The 16,836-nt window shown below is 37.3% G+C and overlaps 1 protein-coding gene across 1 annotated transcript in view; it reads left to right on the top strand.

The window, feature by feature from the left end:
• The window catches only part of ABI3BP (ABI family member 3 binding protein), a 273,089-nt gene that overhangs the window by 223,076 nt on the left and 33,177 nt on the right, over positions 1–16,836 (top strand). The window contains exons 56-59 of the mRNA XM_049628087.1: positions 2,769–2,846; positions 4,508–4,612; positions 7,890–8,018; positions 8,556–8,624. Of these exons, the coding sequence (XP_049484044.1) occupies positions 2,769–2,846; positions 4,508–4,612; positions 7,890–8,018; positions 8,556–8,624 (381 nt within the window). The remainder of the gene's footprint in view (positions 1–2,768; positions 2,847–4,507; positions 4,613–7,889; positions 8,019–8,555; positions 8,625–16,836) is intronic.

Genomic DNA, 16,836 nt, shown 5'->3' with positions numbered 1-16,836 from the left:
GAGAACTCCCATATGGCGATTCGGGGCTCATGCTGGAGCTCCACTTGGTGCTTCCAGAGCCAATGCTGCCCTTTAGAAACTATGTTGATTAATCCTGCCTGAGGGAAAAAGAATTCAGGTCACAGCCTGGGCCAGACTGGCTGATTAAGTGCCAATTCCTGAGAATTCTTTCTCCATAGTATCTCTCTTCCTGGCTTCCTCCTTTGTCTTCCCATTGCCTCTCTGCTACCTCTGGCCTCCACTTGCTCTCTGATTCAGAGTAAAAGAAGTTCACTGGTGTCTGGGCTCTGGTGCTCACATGGCTGCTTGGCTGACATGCAAACCACAACAAGGTGCAGGCATGGCCAGAACCGGAGTTCATCCTTCTCTCCCCCATTCAGTGCCCTTTCCCTGAGCTTCATGGCTGCCTTTGGCAGGGCTCTTACTGGTGTTTTTATACCCTGCCAACTTTTATCTATTAGTGAAGGCTGAAGAAAGTCCAAATTAGCTGCTTAATGGTTTGGGCACTTATATTTAAAGATCATAACAGTAAGATACTGTTTCTACCTACACAGAAAGTAACACAAAATGACTGGTTTCTGCTGATTTCTCCCTTAATTACAAAAGAAGCCAGGAAAATTATAACTTTGGTCTTACTCATAAAGTTTTCTTGCAGAATTTTGGATTCTCTCCTAGATCTCCAATTCACTAGCCCCTGTGGCTTAGAGGATTTGTCCACTGTCAGGTTGAGCTATGTCTGAGCCCTACACACTAGTGGCATAATTGGATGACACATGCTTGCCAGCCAGGGCCATTTAGACCTCACACAATGGCAATGCCTCAAACCATCCAGTAGGCAGTGTATAAGACTCTGAAGCTAGAGTCACTTAGAGTCTTTATGAGGAATAACAGAAGCAAGGCAATGATGAGAGGAAGACAGTACACTATGCTATGCCACTTAGTGTTGAAGAGCTAGGCCTTGGAGCTTGGGCACATGTTGGTCTGAGTCCCAACACTTCCTCGCTATGAATTGCTTAATCTTCCTTGCCTTGGGTTTCCTCATCTGTGGAACCTGGGTGGTATCTCCCACACAGAAGTGTTGTAAGGATCAAATTGGGTAATGAATATGAAGGTACTTGGGATCAAAATACATCGTTTTTGTCTTTTGGTTAGAAAGATTTGGAGAAATGCTGTGAAGAATCACTAAAGGCACACACAACCTACTAGACTTCTAGAGCCTTCTTGAGTACACAACACATTTTTTACTCTCAAAAAGTAGTGGTAAATCAATCTCACCAAGCCAGGCTATCCCAGTAACACAAATGGAAGTATTTTCCATTCCTCTATGCCATGCACAAATGAGTCCTTTCTCTGACCCCACTACCTCTGAGAGTAAGCACAGGAAGACTAATGAGCTATTTGTTTTTGCCATGCTTGTGGGGTTAGCCAAAAAATAGTCATTGACCCTCAAAACATTTTCTTCCTAATACAAATAAGCAACATTTAATTCATGGCTCTATACCAACATTCTCCGTGATTTTACATATTATCTCTTAACCAAGCAGGAGACAGTATGGATTGCAATACTAGGGTTTATAAGTTAATGTTAATTATAATAATCACAACAATAATTATTATACGTCACTAATTACAGTGTTATTACAGTCAAATAAAAATATTGGTTTATAATTATAATTAATAATTTATTTTTATACATTAATGTAATAATATCATCTGATTTCAGGCAAGCAAAGCTTCTCTTGTATTTTAATCAATATATCGGCCTGCACAGTAAATGAGGTTGAGTGTGCAATGTCACTACATAGTCCTTAAAACACAGCGAATGTTCAAAGTTTTGGTTGTCCTTGTTAATGTACAGATTAGTATATTAAATATTTTATTCTTATTTTTTAATATGTGAATTCTAGTCAGATCCTCACAGTATGAATTCTTGCCTCTCTGTATGGATAATGTCTATTTCTGTTCTTAATGATAACTGTCAGCCACATAAAGGAAGATTATTTTATAATGTAAAAGGATAATAATTTTAAAAATAAAACTTAAATTGGCTCTCCCTCTCCTTGGGGCAGATATCCAACTCCGCATGAGTATTTAGGTGAATGACTGAGTAATAATCACTACACTGTATTTGAGAGACTCAGGAGATAAAATATCACACAAAACCATTTGCAGATCAGTTTCTTCCAAATAGCAATTTGGAGCTCTAGGCCTGACCAGGACTAAATTACAAGTCTCAAAGGTACAGATTCAGTTTGTGGCCTAACCAACCATCACTTCTCCAGGAATATTTTTAAAATCAACTTTCCAAGTTTAAATCCAAACACATTGGAATTTTAAGAGGTTTGGGGTAGAGACAGGGGTATTGAGGGGTTGGAGGAAATCTTTTTTTTTTTTTTAAACCACAGAATGTACCCAGAAATACTGACAAAAAATAGCCAATCACCGAAGATGAAGTCTGCCTGCTAAGACCATACCACCCAGGAAGGCAGTGCAGTGTGGACATCACTGCCACAAATTAAGACAAATCCACGATCCACAATCAAACACTAACTCTTCAGAGAAACTATTACAGCTAATTAATATAGGGCTTTGAATATTTTCTATATGCAGACAGGAGAACCCAATTAAAATGTTTGGGCACAAAAACACCAATGCCACTGTTCTGCACAGAATGCACATTATCACTGATAACTCTACCAAGTTTCTTTGAAACACATTTAGCACATTTTTGCTGTGTACTTATTCCCTTTCATTATCTCTGCTCATAGGGGTCAAGCAAACACCAAAGCCATCAGGTGCTGGCAAAGATGTGTCAGTGGACTCTACCCATATCACAAAAAAACCAGGTAAGGAACAAGGTCCTGACTCCCTTAGTTCGCTCTGCTCTGCTGCTTGGGCAGTAACCGTAGTGGCAAATGTAGCAAAAACAGCATCCTCACAGCTCCCAAAGCACCATGCCGACACTACATGGGTACCGCTAGAGACGCATTCTAAAGCGTTATCTTTGGGACACATTAAATATGAATAAGAACCTCTAATGGGGGTACTAATTTAAGAATCACTACTTTGTATAATGTTCGGAGGGGTCACAATGGACAAACAGTAAAGATTCCTTGTGGGTTTGGGTTTTCATCATGCTCACGTTTTGTTCTTATGTAATTTACTGTATCTTTTTACCTGACAGGGTTTATGCTGGTCTCCCAGGAAGTACTTAGTCACAGGGCATTTTCCTAGGTTGTCAATTTTACTTGAAGGTTTTTAACCAACATATATTATGCAGTGAAAGAGATGAATTTTTAGGCTATAAAATCTTGTTATAACACAAGATTTAAAATGTGGGTTAAGGTGGACTGCTCTAGGCACCTCTAGCCTTGCCAGCCTTTGTGAAAAGTATAAAAAGATACTTCTGTGCATATTATAAAAAGGTGTCTCTTCCCTCTGCCCTTTAGGCAGACCTTCCTCTGGGCTGGCAGGCTTGCACCAGGGCTCCTAGTGGGGTGAGCAGAGTGGGTGTTAAACTTGAGCTTCCAGGGTACCTGGATGGCTGAGTCGGTTAAGCACTGGACTCTTGGTTTCAGCTCAAGTCATAATTTCACAGTTGGTGAGTTCATGCCCCACATCAGACTCTGTGCTGGCAGTGCAGAGCCTTCTTGGGATTCTGTCTCTCTCTTCCTGCCCCTCCCCCACTTGCTATTTATCTCTCTCTCAAAATAAATAAACATTAAAAAAAAGAAAACTTTGGTTCACACTCACATATCCCTAGCCCGGTGCCCTGTGCAGTGTGCAATTGTTTGTAGCGACATTGTTCTCCACAGGCATACGCTTATTGCTTCTGCCATCAAGGCTGCTTTGTTGTAATCTTTTGAAATTTCTCCACTAAAGGATACATTTTATCCTTTAACAATTTAAAGCCAAATTGATATAAGAAATTGTAGTCTGTAAATCGAAGACACTAGGGGGACAATGAAACTCAGAAATACTGTCGAGCCTATATGAGAAACTAAAGATCTTAAACTCTCTATATCTATACAGTTTCAAAAGGCAGATAGACCTATATGATTATACCCATAATTAGAGGATATTTTTTCCATATGTTAATGGGTTTCATTACCCCTGGTTACATTACCGGTATTAATTTAAAAGAATGTCAGAATATATTACTCATAGGTACTTTTCTATAGCATCTGTTCTCTATCATCCAATAGCTACTTACCAAATGTACTATTTTTTAATGTTTATTTTTTTTATTTCTGAGAGAGACAGAGTGAGTCGGGGAGTGGCAGAGAGGGAGACAGAGAATCACAAGCAGACTCTGCACTGTCAGTACAGAGCCCAATGCAGGGCTCAACCTCACTAACTATGAGATCAGGACCTGAGCCAAAACCAAGAGTTGGACACTTAACCAACTGAGCCACCCAGGTGCCCCCCAAATGTACTATTTTTTAAAACCTGACATGTTTATGGAGTGAATCCTCATGACAGCCTTATCTGTAATGTAAATTCTTAGCCCCAATCCCAGGCACTCGCCGCCCACCCTTGCCACCTAGACCTGTGCCCCCACGAAGAAAACCTTTACCACCAAATAATGTCACCGGGAAGCCAGGAAGTGCAGGTATGTCAGTCATATGGCTTCTCCCTCTGTGGTTTTAGTTTTACTAGACAACCACAAACCCTTCTTGGTGTGCTAGCTCAGGCGATGGACAAGTCCATGGTGCATGTGACACATACCTGTGTCGGCCCTCAAAACTGGACACTGTAAATTACAGTTTTGAGGACTCCTATCCTGATTCTGGATGGGTGAGATCATGGAAACCATTCCTGTGCATCTCGGCCAGTTTGCTTTTCAAATGTTGTGAAACAGACGCTCAGGCCTTTGAGTGAGTGAATTATTTGGGATGATGTATGTTTCCTACCAGGGATAATGGAAAATGTGATGTCCTGTCATCTGCTTATCATTGTCTCTTGGAATGAAATCCTGTACATCTCACTGAAAGCTCCCCTGTTTACCAGCCTTCATGCTGACCTCCATATCATGGAACCAGGAGAGAGATTAAGCTCTAGACACCAGCAGCTCTAGCCTGTGCAACAGGGCAGGAATATACTATAGAGCTACACATTGATATGTGTGATATCAATCAATCAATCAATGTGTGATATAGCCACACTATATCAAGCCACACATTGATATGTGTTGTCTCCTTCCGTGGAATGACACCTTCGAGTCACCTGGGATGCTCATACTTCATCCTTTCCTTGAAGAAGTTTTCCCCAGCTGCTCAAAGTCGCTTTAGCATTAGCATTGCTTCTGTGTTCTGGTTGTTCTTGACACTTACCTCTGTTACAGCAGAGAACAAATTGGCTTAGACTTGGGTGTTTACATACTGGTCTTCCCCTGCTAGCCTAGGAGCTCTGTGATGACAGAGCCCTTGGTACCTTTTGTCTGAATTCACAGAACCAAATCCAGTGCTTGGCACACAGAGGATAGTTGATAAGTAGCTGAGTAAATAAATCAGTTAAATTAAGAATCAGTGAAAATTGACTCCGTTTGGGGAAAGCTTTACCTCATTTCTCTTGAGGGCTCTTCGACTGGTCCTGCCAGCAAACCATCTTTCTTTCCTCTCCCACCATCTCTACTTCTTAAATATTTTGTACCTGGAATCAAGATAAACGTGTTAAGGTTGGCTGTGAAAGATGAAACTGATGATGCTTTATGTGAAAGGGAATGGATGTCACTCTTTTCATAGGATGGAAGGTGGGTATGGGGGTGGAGAAGCTTCTGTGATGTACCATGTGCACAGTAAACTCTTAATCATTTTTCCAAGTAGCTGAAGGAAGAAATCAGACTCTCATCCACACTTCTGGTGCCTTCCTGAGGCAAGGCCCAGGAACATGAACACAATGAGGAGACCAGGTTTTCCTCATTAATTGTAACCTGGGGCAGCAATGACTTGAACTCCAGCAGGCTTCCAGTCAGACTGGATGAGTCACATCAGGAAAGTACTGCCTCAGTGTCCTCTATGGAAAATTCACCCCCCTTCCACCACCACCATTCAGTAGAGCTCCCCTATAAGGCTATGTGTCTTCAGCTATAGCTTCATGACCTTGGTTCCTGTCCTATAAAACCTTGTTCTGTCCCATCAGTAAGTGTAACTTTGGTACAGCCAGCCCATCCTGAAGAGAACCATAAACATATTCTAAGAGTAACTCCAATTCCCCTACCCTCATTCTTGCTGTCTACCTCTAACTCAAAGGGAATGGCTCCACTGAGGAACCAAACACAAAGGGCAATTGTACAGATTTGACCTGATTAACATCAAAGAAAGTGTGTCCTTAATTCAGGACATCAACTACGTGTTCTGAAGTCCTCTGAACATAAGTCCTCTCTCACATGTGCCTGTGGGCACAGTCTTAGACTACCAGGTAGCCCTTGACACTTGTCCCCTGTCTCCAGATCTCCTGAAGTCTCTGAGTTTGCTTTCCTTGCCACGGTGAAAGTGCTATGTCAGTATTTCCTGCTGGTTCTGCCAACTCTGAAAAGCTCCAACTTCTCTTGGTTTTCTCTCACCTTCTCATTGTGGCCCATTCCCACTAGCACCAAAAGCATGAATCTGCAAAGGCTGGACCAGCTGCACATCTGAGTCCCTCATTCATTGTTCCATGATGAGCCATGGTCCTTGGGTCAGTCTTATAGACCTTGGCTGTCCCTTGGTTGAGAATGAGTCCTTTTCCTAGGAGGATTATAGAATCCTCTCCAGCCTCCACTCTACTCTAAACACCCAGACTTGCCTGGACTTTGGGATGGATCCTGTTTGGGATACCAATTAGTCTTTTCAGAGTAGAGGAGACGCTATTGAATATAGTATCTCAAGTGGCACTGTTCTGGCAACTAAGCCAGAATCACAGATATTACAGTAAGCATGTTTTTCCTTCTTGTCCAGCCATGACCCATGCCTGACAGTTACTCTCCAGGTCAAGTCATTCTATCTCCTTGACATCTTTCATGTAAAACTATGTAAGGCTATGTGTCTTCAGCTATAGCTTCATGACCTTGGTTCCTGTCATATAAAACCCTTGTTCTATCCCATCAGTAAGTGTAACTTTGGTACAGCCAGCCTACCCTGAAGAGAATCATAAACACATTCTAAGAGTAACTCTAATTCCCCTAAAACACCTTCCATCTAATCTCATGGCTCCTTATGTAGTTCACCTGCTCTGTTCTTCCTTACTACAGCTGCTTTAGTCTCTTGACTTCCCTCTCAGCCATCAGCTTTGCAACCTGATCATTCATCCTTTTCTCATCTGATTTTGTTATTTTCCTAGTGAAAATATTTCAGGAAGTCCTTGTCACCTAAAAAAAAAAAAAAAAAAAAAAGCAATGTCCAAATCCATGTTATGGAAGGCTCTTCATGATTTGGCCTTCCCTGCCCCCTCCATAGCCAGCTCTCACTGTACCCCAAAGTACTCTTGACTTTCACCTCATCAAATAGACAAACCAAGTAGTTTCATGCTTCCTTGACTTGGTTCTTCCTGCAGCCTCAGCCTAGAATATAACTGTCAAACCTACCTCCTGATTACTTCTCTTCTTTATTGGCACAACCTCTGTAAAGACATTCCTTACCCACCCTCATCTTTTCCCATAGACATTACTACTCCCTCCACTTACTTTCCCTGTAATCTTATCCAGTTTTTTCACAATATTTATAATGCTTCAATATATTTGGATCACACATACATTTTGATCAAGGACACAGGTTTTGTTTTTTCTCCAAGCCCAGCATATAGTGTGCCAAGCCACATGGTAAGTGCTGAATAAATATTTATGGAATAAATAAATGGGGGAAGTTGGCAGTGCTCCTATAAAGCCTGACTACTTTGCCTCTACATTACAGGAATCATTTCATCAGACCGAGTAACTTCTCCACCTCTGACTGCCACATTCAGGCCTACTGAAGCCCCCTCAGAGAAAACAGAGACAGATGAAAAGCAACCAACTGTTCCTGCCTCAGGAGAAGATCTTGGTTAGTATGTCAGTCACTTCCCACTAGACGCTTAACTATGAAGTACTAAAAGATTTCAAATTAGGGGGAAAAGAGTCTCAGTTCTGGATTATCGAATTATTTCAATTTTTTATTAATATGTCTTTTTAATTTTTGCAATTATACTTAAGTTTAATGCTATGAGATAGAATATGGTCCTTCACTCCACAGACCTAGAATAAAGTACCCAATATTTTTGGAAAAGTCTTCCTGAAAAGATATAAATTACCCAATGCTTCTTACTAAATCAAATGTCATTATTAATCATATGTATCTTAATTAATGAGTATTGGCTACTTTAATCTTTAAATCATTATTGAGTACACTCCATAACACCTGCAGCAGGACACAATTAAAAGCCTTTTATTGTGGATAATATGTATAATAATAAAGGAAATCAAAATTGCAGGCATCTGACTAGGAGGCATTATTAAATATTTATAATCTTTACTACTTTTTCATTTTATTGAGAAGCTTTTTTATATTTTTCTAAAATAATTTATTATCTTCTATTCTCAGGTAATGTAACTGACTTTAGCTCAAGTCCAACAAGAGAAACTGATCCTCTTGGGAAGCCCAGATTCAAAGGTGTGTATGATTGGCTCCAAATCTCAGTTTTGACAAGGCTGTCTTTGATGGGAGTATCACTTGGCTTTTGCTGTGTAATAACTGCAAAATCTTAGTAGCATGTTCTAATAAGGATTTATTTCTCATGTGTCTGCAAGTCACCTGAGGGTCAGCTGATCTAGCTCTTCTTGACTGGATGGTTCTGCCTCCAGCATCAGATACAGCTGGGCTTCCTATGTCTTGGGCTCAGATCTGCTCCACATTTTTCATTTTGGTGCTCAGGATGAAAAACCAACAGTGACTCAGGAGAAGCCATTCTAATGACAATACAAAGTCAAGAGTGGAGAGTTCAAATACAGCATTTTAAGCTCCTCTGTGTTTTACACCTGCCAATATTCATTGGCTAAAGAAAGTCACATAGCCAAGCTCAAATCAAAGATTGGGAAAGTATACTCCTTCCATGGATATAGAGAATATTTTTGAACAGTATCAAATCTACCACAGTAAGAAAGCTATAATATGATATAGAGCCTGGTATTTCCTTTTATAATATGTTTTTCTCAAGTGTAAGATGTGCTAAATTTTAACATATGTATACACTCATGAAACCATCATTGTAATCAAGATAATAAATACATGTACCACCTCCAAAAGTTTCATCATGTACTTTTATAATTCCTCCGTCTCACTCCTCCCACCAAATTTCTAGTTTCTAGATAATCACAGATCTGCCTTACTAAAAATATGTATCCATTTTGTGGATTTTTATATAAAGAAAGGATACGATACAAACTTTTTTTGGTCTGGCTTCTTTGACTCAGCATAATTATTTTAAGGTTCATCCATGTTGAAACATGTATCAACAGTTCATTTCTTTTAATCCTGACTGGTATTCTATTGAATGGATATATATAATTATTTATTAAACCTATTCATGACATTAAGGTTTTTTCTAATTTTCTTATATTACCAATAAAGCTGCCATAACCCTTAAAGTACAAGTGTTTATATGGATATGTGCTTTCATTCCTTTTGGATGAATGCTGACAAGAGCAATGGCTAGATCATATAAGTGTACATTTAACATTTTAAGAAACTACCAAACTGTTTTCCACAGTAGTTGTACTATTAGCCTTTCTGTCAACAGTATATGAGAGTTTGAATTCCTCCACATCTTTGCCAACATTTAGGACAGTCAGTCTTTTTAATTTTAGTCATTTTAATAGGTGTGTAGTGGTTTCAAATTGTGATTTTACTTTGTGTATCTCTAATTACTAAGCATCTTCTCATGTGTTTATTTGCCATCATTTTGGTCGTGTCCCATTTTTTTTGTCCATTTTGTTTATAACCTTGCTTATTTTCTTGTTGAATTTTGAGGGTCTTTGTTTTCTGGGTAGAATACCTTTTCAGATACATGCTTTACAAATATTTTTTCCCAGTGTATACCTTCTCTTTTTTAATTTTAATAAATCTCAGTTTATTAATTTGGCTTTTTATATGTTGTATTTTTGGTGTTGTACTTAAGAAATAACTGGCCAATTGGAGGTCATAAAGACCTCTATTTCCTTCTAGAAGTTTCTCTGCTGTTTCCTTCTAGAAGTTTTCTTTTAAATTTAGGTCTATGATCCACATTGTGTCACATTTTGTATATGATACAAGGTGTGAATACCAATTCGTTTCCTTGCTAATAGATATAAAATTGTTCCAGCATCATGTGTTGAAAAAACTATTCTTTCCACTGAATTTCATTTGTACTTTTATCAAAAATGAATTGTACATATATATGTGGAACTCTTTTTAGCTCTCTACTCTGTTGCATTGATCTGTTTATCTGCTTTTACATCAATACCACCATGTTTGTGTTACTGTGGTAGTGGTATTGTATTGGTGACTCTGGGTCCTCTGTATCGTCATATAAATTTTAGAATCAGCTTATCAATGTCTAAGAATAGCCTAGTTAGATTCTTATTAGAATTGAATTGAGCCTATAGATGATTTGGGAAAAATTGAGAGCTGTACAACATTTAGCTTTCCTATTTATGAACATGGAATATTTTATTTAGGTCTTTGACTTCTGTAACCAATGTTATTTAAATTTCAGTACACAGAAAACTATTAAAATAGTATTTTTTATTTGAGTTTCCAATTGTTAATTACTACTATATAGAAAAATTTATTTTTATACAGTGATCTTATATCCTACAACCTTGTGAAACTCAGTAGCTTTTATGTAGGTCAATTAGATTTTCTACATACAAAATCATGTCATTTGAGAGTGATATTTTACTTCTTCCTAACATGGGTGCCTTTTTCCTTGCCTTATCATACTGGCAAGAACCTCCAATAAAACACTGAATAGATACAGTGGGGAATGGACATCCTTTTCTTATTCCTGATCTTATGGAAAAAACATACAGCCTTTCACCTGAATATAGTATGATGTTACCTTGTAGGCTTTTCATACATGCTCTTTATTGTGTTGAGAAAATTCCCTTCTATGCCTACTTGGGTGGTAACTATTATCAGAAACGAGTGCTAGATCATGTCCAATGATTTTTCTGCCTTTATGAAGATGATTATGTTTTTCTTTATTAGTTTGTTAATACAATGAAATAATTGCTTTTGAATTTTTAACTTTGCATTCCAGGCACAAACTCCATGGTCATAATGTATTCTCATTTTAATATGTTGCTGGATCTCATTTGCTAAAATTTTGTTGAGAATTGTATTCAGTGAAAGATAGTGGTCTGTAGTTTTCTTTTTTTGTAATAGGTCATGTTTTAGTCTCAGTGTAATGCTGAACTCTCCTTTTCACTTTTCTGAAAAAATTTAGAATTGGTATTGCTTCTTCCCTGAATGTTTAGTAGTATTTACCAATGAAACCGTCTGAGCCTCATATTCTCTTTGTTGGAAGGATTTTATGTATAATTCATTTTCTTTAATGGGTGTAGAGCTATCCAGAGTATTTTTTCTTCCCTAGTGAATTTCGGTAATTTTTGTCTTTCAAGTTATTAGTTCATTTCATCTAAGTTGTCAAATTTATTGGTATAAGGTTCTTAATATTCTCATATTGTTTTTTTATTTTAATAGCTGTAGAATTCTTAGTGATATCATTTCATTCCTGTTACTGATGATGTGTGTCTTTTTTTTCTCTTTTGCCTAATCAATCTTGCTGTAGGTTTATTAATTTATTGATCTTCTGAAAAAGTCAAATTTGTGTTTCATTAATTTTGTCTATTTACTCTGATCTTTATTTTTTTTTTTCTTCTGCTTAATGTAGTTTAATTTGTTCCTCTATTTCCTCAAGGTGGAATATGGGCTCATTGATCTAGAACCTCTCTTCTTTATTATGGCATTTAGTGCTACAAATTTTCCCCTAGATATTATTTAAGCAGTATCCAAAAGTTTTTGATATGTTGTATATTCATTTTTACTCTGTTCAAAACACTTTTTAACTTCCCTCTTGATTTGTTCTTTGACTCATTGATTATTTAGAAATATGTAATTTAATTTCTAAATATTTTTAGATTTTCTAGAGATTATTCTGTTACTGACTTCTAATGTATCTCCATTGTTGTCACATGCTCTGCCAGATATCTAAATCCTTTTAAATTTATTGAGACTTTTTTATGGCCAGGGTATGATCTATTTTGGTATATGTTCTGTGTGTACTTGAAAAGAATGTGTATTCTGCTCTTCATAAAAGCAATGTTGTATTCACTTGCGAGGGTTGCCATAAGAGAATGCTACAGACATGGTAGCTTAAACAACAGAGACTTATTTTCTTATTTTCCAGAAACTTAAGTTCTGGAAGCCAGAAATCTGAAATCAAAGTATCATCAGATTTGGGTTGTTTTGAAGACTTGGATTGCAGATGGCCACCTTCTCACTATGTCCTCATATGGCCTATCCTCTGAATGCACACATCCTTCATGTCTTTTCCTCTTTTTTTTTTTTTTTAAATTAACTAATTAATTTATTTTTTAATTTACATCCAAATTAATTAGCATATAGTGCAACAATGATTTCAGGAGTAGATTCCTTAATGCCCCTTACCCATTTAACCCATCCCCCCTCCCACAATCCCACGAACAACCCTCTTTGTTCTCTATATTTAAGTCTCTTACGTTTTGTCCCTGTCCATGTTTTTATATTATTTTTGCTTCCCTTCCCTTATGTTCATCTATGTTGTATCTTAAATTCCTCATATGAATGAATTCATATGATATTTGTCATTCTCTGAATAATCTCGCTTAGCATAATACCGTCCAGTTCCATCCACATAGTTGCGAATGGCAAGATTTCATTCTTTTTTGATTGCTGAGTAACACTCCATTGTGTATATATACTACATCTTCTTTATCCATCCATCCATCCATTGATGGACATTTGGGATCTTTCCATACTTTGTCTTTTGTCAATCGCACTGCTATAAACATTGGGGTGCATGTGACCCTTTGAAACAGCACACCTGTATCCCTTGGATAAATACCTAGTAGTGCAATTGTTGGATCGTAAGGTAGTTCTATTTTTAATTTTTTGAGGAACCTCCATACTGTTTTCCAGAGTGGCTGTACCTCTCTGCATCCTCACCAACATCTGTCATATCCTGAGTTGTTAATTTTAGCCTTTCTGACAGGTGTGAGGTGATATCTCATTTGGTTTTGATTTGTATTTCCCTGATGAAGAGTGATCTTGAACATTTTTTCATGAGTCTATTAGCCATCTGGATTTCTTCTTTAGAGAAGTGTCTATTCATGTCTCTTGCCCATTTCTTCACTGGATTATTTTTTTGGGTGTTGAGTTTGATAAGTTCTTTCTAGATTTTGGATACTAACTCTTTTTCTGGTATGTCATTTGCAAATATCTTCTCCCATTCTGTCAGTTGCCTTTTAGTTTTGCTGATTATTCCCTTCACTGTGCAGAAGCTTTTTATTTTGATGAAGTCCCAATAGTTCATTTTTGCTTTTGTTTCCCTTGCCTCCAGAGAAGTGTTGACTAAGAAGTTGCTGCTTCCGAAGTCAAAGAGGTTTTGCCGCCTGCTTTCTCCTCAAGGATTTTGATGACTTCCTGTCTTACATTCAGGTCTCTCATCCATTTTGAGTTTCTTTTTGTGTATGGTGTAAGAAAGTGGTCCAGGTTCATTTTTCTGCATGTTGCTGTCCAGTTTTCCCAGCACCATTTGCTGAAGAGACTGTCTTATTCCATTGGATATTCTTGTGTGCTTTGTCAAACATTAGTTGGCCATACATTTGTGGGTCCTTTTCTGGGTTCTCTATTCTGTTCCATTGATCTGAGTGTCCGTTTTTGTGCCAGTGCTGTACTGTCTTGATGATTACAGCTTTGTAATACATCTTGAAGTTCAGGATTGTGATGCCTCCAGCTTCAGTTTTCTTTTTGAAGATTGCTTTGGCTATTTGGGGTCTTTTCTAGTTCCAAATTTTAGGATTTTGTTCTAGCTCTGTGAAGAATGGTAGTGTTATTTTGATAGGGATTTCCTTGAATATGTAGATTCCTTTGGGTAATATCAACATTTCAACAATGTTTGTTCTTCCAATCCAGGAGCATGGAATATTTTTCCATTTGTGTGTGTGTGTCTTCTTCAATTTCTTTCATAAGTTTTCCTTAGTTTTCAGTGTATAGATTTTTCACCTATTTGGTTAGGTTTATTCCTAGGTATTTTATGTTTTTTGGTGCAATTGTAAATGGGATCGATTCCTTAATTTCTCTTTCGGTTGCTTCATTATTGGTGTATAGGAATGCAAATGATTTCTGTGCACTGATTTATATCCTGCGACTTTCCTAAATTCATGGATCAGTTCTAGTAGGTTTTTGGTGAGATCTTGTGGGTTTTCCATGTAGAGTATCATGCCATCTGTGAAGAGTTGGAGTTTGACTTCCTCCTGGACGATGTGGATGCTTTTTATTACCTTGTGTTGTCTGATTGCTGAAGCTAAGACTTCCAGTACCATGTGGAATAACAATGGTGAGACTGGACATCTCTGTCATGCTCCTGACCTTAGGGGGAAAGCTCTCAGTTTTTCCCCATTGAGGATGATATTAGCAGTGAGGTCTTTTATATATGGATTTTATGATCTTGTGGTATGATCCTTCTATCCCTACTTTCTTGAGGGCTTTTATCAAGAAAGGATGCTGTATTTTGTCAAATGCTTTCTCTGCATCTATTGAGAGGATCATGTGGTTCTTGTTCTTTTATTGATGCAGTGTATCACATTGTTTTGTGGATATTGAACCAGCCCGGCATCTCAGATAAAAATCCTACTTGGTCATGGTGAATAATTCTTTTAATGATTGTTGGATTCACTTGACTTGTTGAGGACTTATGCATCCATGTTCATCAGGGAAATTGGTCTGTAGTTCTTCTTTTTAGTGGGGTCTTTGTCTGGTTTTGGAATCAAGGTAATGCTGGCTTCATAGAAAGAGTTTGGAAGTTTTCCTTCCATTTCTTTTTTTTTTTCTTTTTTTTCTTTTTTTTTTTTTCTTTTCTTTTTTTTTTTTTTTTTCAACAGTTTCAGAAGAATAGGTGTTAAGTCTTCTTCACGTGTTTGGTAGAATTCCCCTGTAAAGCCATCCAGCGCTGGACTCTAGTTTTTTTGGGAGATTTTTGATTACTAATTGAATTTCTTTGCTGGTTATGGGTCTGTTCAAATTTCTATTTCTTCCTGTTTCAGTTTTGGTTGTTTATATGTTTCTAGGAATTTTTCCATTTCTTCCACATTGCCCATTTTATTGGCATATAATTGCTCATAATATTCTTTTATTATTGTTTGTGTTTCTGCAGTGTTGGTTGTGCTCTCTCCTATTTCATCCTTCATTTTATTTATTTGGGCCCTTTCCTTTTTCCTTTTTCTTTTTGATCAAACTGGCTAAGGATTTATTAATTTTGTTAATCCTTTCAAAGAACCAGCTCCTGGTTTCATTGATGTGTTCTACTGTTTTTGTTGTTGTTGTTGTTGTTGTTGTTGTTGTTGTTGTTGCTGTTTGGTTTCAATAGCATTGGTTTCTGCTCTAATCATTATTATTTCCTTTATTCTGCCGGTTTGGGGTTTTATTTGCTATTTTTCCAGCTCTTTAAGGTGTAAGGTTAGGTTGTATCTGAGACCTTTATTCCTTCTTTAGGAAGGTCTGGATTGCTATAGACTTTACTCTTATGACCACTTTGCTGTGTCCCAGAGGTTTTGTGCTGTGGTGTTATCATTTTCATTGGCTTCCATGTACTTTTTAATCTCCTTTTTAACTTCTTGGTTAGCAAATTCATTCTTTGGTAGGATGTTCTTTAGTTATTTGTTATCTTTCCAAATTTTTTCTTGTGGTTGATTTGGAGTTCCATAGCATTGTGGTCTGAAAATATGCTCAGTATGAACTTGATCTTTCTGTACTTGTTGAGGGCTGATTTGTGTCCCAGGATGTAACCTATTCTGGAGAATGCTCCACATGCACTCAAGAAGAATGTGTATTCTGCTTTAGGATTAAGTGTTCTGAATATATTTGTTAAGTCCATCTGGTCCAGAGTGTCATTCAAAGACATTGTTTCTTTGTTGATTTTCTGTTTAAATGATCTGTCCATTGTTGTAAGTGGGGTGTTGAAGTCCCCTATGGTATTATTATCTCTGAGTTTCTTTATGTTTGTGATTGATATATATATTTGGGTGTTTCCACATTTGGAGCATAAATGTTTACAATTGTTAGATCTTCTTGGTGGATAGACCCCTTAACCACAATATAATGCCCTTCTTCATCTCTTGTTACAGTCTTTATTTTAAAGTCTAGATTGTCTGATACAAGTATGACTATTCTGGCTTTCTTTTGGAGGCCATTAGCATGATAGATGGTTCTTCATCCCCTTACTTTAAATCTGAAGGTGTCTTTAGATCTAAAATGGGTCTCTTATAAACAGCATATAAATGGATCTTGTTTTCTTATCTATTCTGTTACCCTATGTTTTTTGATTAGAGCATCGAGTCCATTGATGTTTAGAGTGAGTACTGAAAGATATGAATTTATTGCCATTATGATGCTTGTAGAATTGGGGTTTCTGGTGGCGTCCTCTGGTCCTTTCTAGTCTTTGTTGCTTTTGGTATTTATTTATTTACATATACATATACATATACATATACATATACATACATATATGTGTGTATATATATATATGTGTATATATATATGTATATATATATATACATATATATATACACATATATATATATATATT

Source organism: Panthera uncia, chromosome C2 (genome assembly GCF_023721935.1).
Source record: "Panthera uncia isolate 11264 chromosome C2, Puncia_PCG_1.0, whole genome shotgun sequence".
Classification (NCBI taxonomy): domain Eukaryota; kingdom Metazoa; phylum Chordata; class Mammalia; order Carnivora; family Felidae; genus Panthera; species Panthera uncia.
This window is presented reverse-complemented; position numbering and strand designations above follow the sequence as displayed.